Source organism: Miniopterus natalensis, chromosome 7, assembly GCF_054644295.1.
Source record: "Miniopterus natalensis isolate mMinNat1 chromosome 7, mMinNat1.hap1, whole genome shotgun sequence".
In the NCBI taxonomy this organism is placed as follows: Eukaryota; Metazoa; Chordata; class Mammalia; order Chiroptera; family Miniopteridae; genus Miniopterus; species Miniopterus natalensis.
Window position 1 is genome coordinate 76,047,402 of NC_142087.1, and position 8,524 is coordinate 76,055,925.

Genomic DNA, 8,524 nt, shown 5'->3' on the forward strand with positions numbered 1-8,524 from the left:
TTACACACACAAAAAGGGCACTAAAAAAAATCAGACACCTGGAACGTCCAGCTGCTCCCAACAATACATCGACTCTTAGGTTTAAGACCGGGACTAGGAACACTTTCAGCGGTCACAGAACAGGAAGAGAGATTCTAAGGCTACAAAAATAAAAAATAAATGAGGTAGATAAATTAAAGCTTTCATACCCAGGACTCGCCTGTTCCAACTTCGTAGCCTTCATGCAATACTCGGGGGGGGGGGGGGGGGGGGATTTTCATAATTACTTGGCATAAGTCCTATCAGGGAGACTTTTATAAAAATTAGTATGTGAACCTCTTATAAGAACCATGCCCTCCTGAGTGTCTTCAAGAATGAAAAGCCCATTTCTTCGCTCGAGTAGGCACTGGTGAACTCAGTCAAGTCACCTGAGGTCCCTGCTCAGGGGCCCGCCTGCCCCGGTGTTCTGGACATGGCGGCATCTGGAAAGCACTCTCGGGGCTCCAACTGAACTGTATTTCAATAAGCAGCAGCACACATCGACTCCCTACGGACTGAATCAGTCCATTGGAGGGCACCCTACTTAAGGTTCCAAGGTTGAAGGAATTCTGTAATTCTACAACCTTAGTTTTTTAAAAAAAAATACATTCAAAAGAGAAAACAAAACAAAAAGATGGGTGCAGGGTTGGGGGGGGCATACCAAGCAGGTCCCGAAAGATGACAGACCTAGCCCATCTACCCGCATACAGTCACCGCAGAAGTCCACAGCACCCCTCCCCCCACTGGGCTGAGCAGTGGTCTGTCCATCGTGGGTCAGGAAGTCCCAACCTGAAACAGGGCGGTCTTTGGGAACAGTTCCTCCAGCCTGTACAAAGTCTGCATGTACAGTTCGTCTCAAGTAACAAAGCTACTTTGCAAGACCCGCTTCTTTCCAAAATTCAAAAAAAATACTAGTCTGTATTCGTTTTAGTATAATTTTTGTGTTTTTTTTTTTGTTGTTTTTTTGCAAAGCAGCATAGCAACATCGTGATTGTAGGATGTGCCTGAGGTTGTGGTTACAACTGTAAACATTTGCACGTCAGTAAAAAAACCAAACAGGAGAAGATAGGTTCTTTAAAAATCAAAATCAGCAACAACAAAAAAGGTCCAGTCGGAGAGCGGTCACTGCGCTTCTCCTTCGCACGGGCCCTCCTGTCGCACGGGCTGTCCTGCGCTTAGCTGACCGCGATCTTGTTTTCCTCTAGGAAGTGGGGGAACTGGTGTTTGGGGGCGCCGTCGGGAGCGCCCGGCTTTTCCGCGTCGGCGCTGACCGACTGAGAGCCGTCTATCTTGGAGGCCGTGGTGTTGCTGACGACGGAGCTGGCCCCCAGGGACACCGGGAGCGTGGGGATGCCTCCGCTCTGGATCACCGAGATCTCGTTGGTCTTCATGGCCAGCCCGCCGTTGAGCATGGTGGTGTACTGGTTCCACACAACAGGGTCCACGTTCACTGAAGGGGCCATGATTTCCTTGGGAAACACCTCTGGGACCCTCTTTGCATCTGTTCCTAGAAGAGCCATGGTGTTCTCGATGGCCAGCTTCCTCCCACGGCGTGCAGAGCTGTTGTTGGCACCATGTGTCATATAGTGGACCTATGGGAAGAGGGACAGAAAGGTTTCCATCCCGACAGATATGTGAGTGCATGTAGGCAAACCAGTCAGCCTGCATGTGGGTTTGGTTCTACCCAAACAGCAGTAACATAATTTATATTTAAAAATTAATTTCCTATGTAAAAACTCAGAAGATCATACTATCTACTGCTTCTTCAACTTGACCTCCTTCCTACAATTACCTTCCTGGCCTGCTTTTTAGTTTTCAAACCCTTTTCAGCTTCTTTTAAGAGCTGGAGGTACTGGGTTTTCTCAGGCATTCTCATTTCATCGTCACTGACACCCTCAGAAGTTAGCAATCACCTCATCGGGCTCAGAAGTGACTTGCTCTTGATCCCTCTGAGAAGCTGTTAAGATGTTGCAGACATAATTTGAAACACTTTACTATAACTCATTTAATTTCCAGGACAATCCTGAAGCCATCGTTACCAGGATCCCCACGTCTGGGAAACCGAGGTACAAGGAACATCTGCCTCAAGCCCCTTGTGCAGCCAGAGGAGCTCCAGGCCCTCTCCTGGTGGACGGCAAGGCCTGTGAACAAAATTAAGCTTTGTATTTTTGGGAGTCGGTATTAGAGGTGAAGTTATTTCATGTTCCTGCTCTTGCAGTTTTGCCAACTGGACTGAAAAGAATATGTTTTGCAATAAGTATTTTTAATTTGTAAAATGAAATATACAGTAGTCTTCTAGGTCAATGTTGAGATGAACTTCCAACCTTTATTCCAACTACAAAGAATCCCACTAGTGTTCTACTCACTGGGGAGGGAGAGAGAGAACCGAAGAGAAACAGGCCTTGCATAAAACTCGAGTTTCCCGTGGGTCCCCAATTCCCACCCTATGTTCTTACGTAGGCTGCTTTCAGTTCTTACACGGGAGGATCTCCTCTCCATCTCCCATGAAATCTTAGGTGGAACCAACTTATCAAATAACAATAGGCCATTCTCTGGAAGAACCCAGCTGCTCTATTTGTGAATGCACTGCTGATGACCTGCAGGTACACCCAGTGATACTGTATTAGACACGTTTAACTGACAGTATTTCCTTCAACCTAGTAGGCTCGGAAACCAAAACCAATGTACAGTAGAGTGGCCATCAAATCGGGAAGCATATGAATTTCACAAATGATCGATCAATTCTCCGTTACTACACATGACAGATACCATCCATTTCCAGACTTGACTTCATACATGTACTAAATGACTGTTGAAAGGCATCATGGTCAGCTCTAGAACCCAAGGGACAATGACCCATGTCAACTTGATGCTAAGACAGGAGCAGAAAGCTGACCGTGTCCTGCTCCCAGACACTCTTGTAAAATGCGTCATTATTTTATGTGCCGAGATTAGAAAAAAAAAAATTACCAATTACAGAAACTGACAGCAGGAAGCATCCAAACTCAGACGTAGTGACAGGAGGAAATATACTTCTTTTTCAAGATTATGGGGTGTCCCAAAAAAATGTATACACACTTTAACAGCTGACAACTCACTTAATTTTCACTCCTTTTCAGGTTTAACTGATTTAAAATAATTGGTGAAGCCAGACTAAGCTTTCTTTGAAAGAAGAAAATGTATCCTAAAGTGCCTCCAGGATTTTTTTATGGGGGTACATTTAAGATAAAGTTTATGGTACAACACCGTCAACAGTTGATGAATTGAGGGCGCAAAACAAAAGAAATGATTCTTGATGTTTGCAATTCCATTGTTTTATTAGCAGTGCCTGGACCAGAACAGTCCGTTTGAAAACAGGCATTGGCAAAAAAAAAAAAAAAACCCTTATCTGTATTCTTTTAAATTTTGAAAATGAACTGTACGTTAATAAACACTGACTTTATAATCATTCAAACTGTATACATTTTTGGGGGACATCCTGTATTTATTTGAAAAGCCAGTTGTGTGATATCCCACTTGCTCTTAGAAGAAGGTTCGTTATGGATGGAGAACACCAGGAGCTGCCCCTCAACGCCCAGCTCCCGTCCCTGCTGAAACCCTAAGAAACTCACCTTCAAGTTGCCTTTCGTGGTGAAAGCTCGCCCACATATGTTACACACGAAAGGCTTCTCCCCAGTGTGAGTCCGCTCATGGATCTGGAGGGCGCTGGCCGAGGAGAAGTTCTTCCCGCACCGCGTGCAGGCGTGCTGCTTGGCCTGGCGGCGTGGCTGAGCTGCGAGCAAAGGGGCCATGCCTGCGGACATGGTCGCCGCTCCAAACGCCCCTGGAACTTCGACTTTGACATAGGTTGGCTGGGCTCGGACAAATGTTGACGGGAGACCGCTCCGACCTAGTGAGAAGAGAAAAAAATCCCCGAACTTTATCATCCCACACTCATACTCTTCGAACCAAAACAAGGCTTTGAAAACAACTGCCCACTGCTCGCCTGGCCTGGAAATGGCTTCCAGGACATTTACACCTCGGAAGCAGCTTTCCTTTGACTTGTTTTCCTGTGCGGGGAATATCCATGTCTCCAACATTTAGGAAAATTTGCCACTTCGGGATAAAGTTATGGGCAACACATAAACTCCTGCCTCCAAGTTCAAATTCCTACATAAAGAGTTACCTTCAAAGTATGCCCAGGAAACCATCCTTCTCGGACTCTACGATGCAGCTGTTCCCCCATTTTACCATTAATGACATTAATAGGCACCCCACCATTTATATGTGTGTTTCAAATGGGTTGTATTATTTTCTACCCTGAGAGTTATTCAGTTGGGAACCTCACATTAGGGGGTGGGACCTCAGAATGGAGAAATTATGGTTTATCTCAGTGGCCAAAATCCAGTGCCAACTTTCTCAAAATTCCTCTACTCTTAAGATTACCCTTGTGTCCCCACGGGGCTAAAACACTGACACAAAAACCAACAAAGAAAGTGCGCTGTCCACAGCCAACGTGCATTAACTGTCATAAATCAGAGCAAGCCCTCACTGGGATAAAGGAAGTTACTCTCTCGCTCCACCCAGCAGCCCAGATCGGCCGCCTGCCCTACAGAGGAGCTGCTTCACATATACCACACTCTCCGTTTGTCACGTTCAACCCAGGTTCCTTTTGGATGACCTTGTGCCCAAAACGGACATAAGTAAATCCAAAGCTCTATCACCTTCCATCTCAGTGCGGCTGCTGTCCGAGCTGTCTGCTTTGCCGCCAGCATCAGGAGACTTGGACTTGACGCTTTCTGCTTGGCTGTTGGCCGGGGAGAGGGCCTGAAAGGACGTGGTCTCCAGGACGTCTGGACTTCGGCTCAGATACTCCTGGTCTCCCATCACAGAGGATGCCGAGTCGTTGGTCACACCGTCGCTCTCCACCGAACCATTTTCCCTGCTGCTCTGCCGCTGCAGGACCACAGGCACAGGGCCCACCTTCCCCGGGGCCTCCAGGGGGGCCCCTGTGGCGAACCCTGGCGTGGGCGATGCCGAGTGGATGCCGGGAAGAGGCACGGGCACCTTCGAGGAGCTGCCGGGGGCGTCCTGGGAGCAGACTTCCTCTACATCGATGCTTTCGACGTCATCGTGACAGATGGCACCGGCACTGCCATTCTCCCCCATCATCATCAGCTCAGGGCCCGTGAAGTCACAGGGACTCTCCGGCAGGGGGGTGTTGGGGATCTGACCACCCATGTGCATCCGAATATGCTGCTGCAACATGACCGCGTTGGTGAACTTCTTCTGGCAGATGGGGCATGAATGCTGTGTCTTTATGGATGTGTTGGTTCGGTGAACCCCGAAGTGTGTCTTCAGGTTGCCTTTGGTGGAGAAGGCGCGGTCACAGATCTTACACCGGAACGGCCTCTCCCCGGTGTGGGTGCGGTAATGCATTTTGAGGGAGCTTTGACAGCTTAAGACACGGTGGCAAATGAGACATTCGTTGGGGTCGGTGGTGGCCTTGTCAATGTTCTCCACCAGCTGCTGCAACTTCAGGGTCTCTGAGCCTGGCTCGGGTGTCCCTCTCCCTTGGAAGCCACCAACCCTTGGGGAATTATGGTTTGGCCCCACCCCAGAGAGTAGGGATCCATCCTCACTTTCTGAAGAAGGCCCGGGCTGCAGGTCGGGGGCTAGCGGGCCACCCATTAGGTCCTTGGGGTTAGTCCCCGTAGAGAGATTCTGAGGTAGCCCTACACTGGGGGTCCCTGTGACCAGGACAGGTTTGCTGTCTAAAGAGAGACTCGATTCATCTACGAGGACAGGGACAGAGAGTGCATAAGGAACACCATTGCCTGCTGTCATTTTGTCGTGGAACTCGGCAAACAGCTGGGGGTTTGCCTTCACCTGGGGGTGTCGATGAAAGTGTACCTTGAGGTTGCCCTTGGTGGTGAACCGGTGGCCACAGACAGAGCACACGAAGGGTCGCTCTCCAGTATGGGAACGGAGGTGGATCTGCAAGGAGCTATCAGTCCCAAAAACCTTGCTACAGTACTTACACTTGTGCCTGTAGAGGGTGGCTTCGTCTTTGGGTTTGACATCCACCGGGGACACGTTGGGTGGCTTCCCTTTCCCTTTCTTGGACGGGTCTAAAGCCACAGTGGAGAAAGGGCTCTGGAAGAGCACAGAGCTGGGGGCCGGGGGTATCAGAGCACCTGGGATGCGGTTCGGCAGCACCCTTGTCCCATCCGGCCTCAGGGCGAAGGACAGCAGACCCGGGGACACAGAGCTGGTGGTGGAAGGGATGTTGGCATGAGGTAGCTTGGCTTGTTTCAAGGTGTCCAGAGACAGACCCTGGCTTCCAGCTTTCTGGCTGAGCAGAGCCACGGCCGCAGAAACCTGCTGGGACACATGGCTGCCCAAGGTCTTCAGGGTGTCAGCTCCGGCCACGCCAGAGTGGAGGGCGTGCGCGGCCCACATGTTCACCTGGACGCGGATCTGCTCGGTGAGCTGGATCTGCTGTAGCTGCTGCTGCTGCAGACACAGGATCTGCTCCAGGACCCACGGGATGCTGTTGGCACCGGGCAGGGGGGCGGGCAGTGCGTCCGCGCTGCGCTGATTCACCGCCACCTTGGTGCCCCGTAGTGCTTGAAGAGTGACGTTAGTGTTGGCTACTTTGCCTTTGGGTAAATAGCTTAAGTCCTGGGGTGTGGGTGGCAGGGCGGTCTCCGCCTTTAAGTACAGGACAGACTCCGCCCCTGGCTTCTCCTTCATGTCCCCTGAGCTGCCGCCGTCCTCCCTGTGACTGTCCTTGCTGCTTGGACTGCGTGGGTGGTGGCTCAGCGCTGCCCCAGAGAAGTCTTCAGAAGGCACTGGCCCCTCACTGTCGTTCATGATGAGGACAGGTGGATGTTTAGTGCAATTTTTCTTATGTTCTACGAACTCTGAAATGCTGAAGAACTCTCCACAGCATTTCTCGCAGATGTGGGTCTCCTCCCGACGAGGCCTCTTTACTGCTGCTCGGTCCCCATTCATGTCATCGCCAGTCCCCGGGTGGTTCATTGGAGCACCTGTGACAAGAGACGAAAAGCTAAGTACTCTGCCCAAGGAAGGACAAGGGGCAATTTCTTGAAGAAGCGTGACCACATACAGTGCAATAATCTATGTAAGGGAACGAGGCATCCAGAGTGTAAATAACCAACCCCTTGTATAGTGGGTCAAAGAATATCCCCCCAAATGTGTCTATTACTTTTTTAAAAAATACATCTTTATTGATTTCACAGAGAGGAAAGGAGAGGAGAGAGACAGAAACATCAATGATGCGAGTCATTGATCGGCTGCCTCCTGCACGCCCCCAACTGGGGGGATAGAGCCCACAACATGGGCATGTGCCCTGAGAGGGTGGAAATTGAACCGGCCACCTCTTGGTGCACAGAGCCACACCGGCAGGCTATTTTTTTTTTCAAGAGAGCGACAGACAGAGAAGCATAGACATGTTGTTCCACATATCCATGCACTCGTTAGTTGCCTCTTGCATGTGCCCTGACCAGGGACTGAAACCTCAACCTTGGCTTATCAAGATGACACTCTAACCAACTAAGCAACATGGTCATGGCCCAAATATGCCTAAGTACTAACCCCAGCACCTGTGTATGCGACCTTCTTTGGAAGAGGAACCTTGCAAATGTAATTAGCGTGGGTCCCAACCCCAATGCCTAGTGTCTTTAAAAAGGAAAGGGAGATTTGAGACAGGGAATTAGGCCACACGAGGGAGTTATGTGGCCATAAACCAAAGGCTGCTGGGTTACAGAAGGTAGGGAGGCAGGAACCAATAGATAGCAGGAACCAAACCTGCCGACACCTTGACTTCGAACTTCTAGCCTCCAAAACTGTGACAGAATAAATTTCTGTTGTTAAGCTTCCCAGTTTGTGGCAAATGTTTCTGGCAGCCCTAGGAAACTCATACAACTTATTATAAATAATCCCCTCAGAGATATGCATCTTCACTCAAAGCAGGCTTCCAATGGCAAATGGATTTCATGCAGTGAATAAAAATGCTGTTGGAAATTAAAAAAGACGCTAACAAGGGCTCCTGGTGGCTAACTGGGCTCAAATTTTAAAAACACAGAGCCTAGCAGACATTTCTGCACATTTCGGACATCTCTCACACAAACTACACAAAGAAGCCTGAGCTGGACTGCCTACCTCTGCGCTGAACCGCATCCCTTCCTTATAAAGCAGTTCCTGGCTACCTATTTCAACCAATAGCACTGATGCTTTCCCCATCCAAGTAGCTCTGGCCAATCAGAATGGTGCCTTTTGGACCAATCAAACTGTGAGGATTTGGAGTCCTTGTTTGCATCAGGACAGGCCCATCAGGGACCAGGGGCAGGAACTTTGGTCCATATAAGCCAGCTCTCCTCAGAGCCAGAGACCCAATCCAGCACTTGCCTGTCAGTAACAGGCGTGCTCTGGTGGGCTTACCCCTAGTCAGCCCTGGCCGGGTAGCTCTGTTGGTTAGAGCATTGTTCCCAATAAGCCAAGC

The 8,524-nt window shown here is 49.7% G+C and overlaps 1 protein-coding gene across 1 annotated transcript; it reads right to left on the bottom strand.

Moving 5' to 3' along the window:
- Positions 1-238: 238 nt before the first annotated feature.
- Positions 239-7,286, bottom strand: SALL4 (spalt like transcription factor 4). The gene is made up of 3 exons (XM_016211711.2): positions 4,722-7,286; positions 3,630-3,907; positions 239-1,610 (listed from the first exon to the last, which is right to left on the bottom strand). The coding sequence occupies exons 1-3, from the start codon at positions 7,039-7,041 to the stop codon at positions 1,194-1,196; spliced, it is 3,015 nt and encodes a 1,004-aa protein (XP_016067197.2). The 5' UTR covers positions 7,042-7,286; the 3' UTR covers positions 239-1,193.
- Between the last annotated feature and the right edge of the window lie 1,238 nt (positions 7,287-8,524).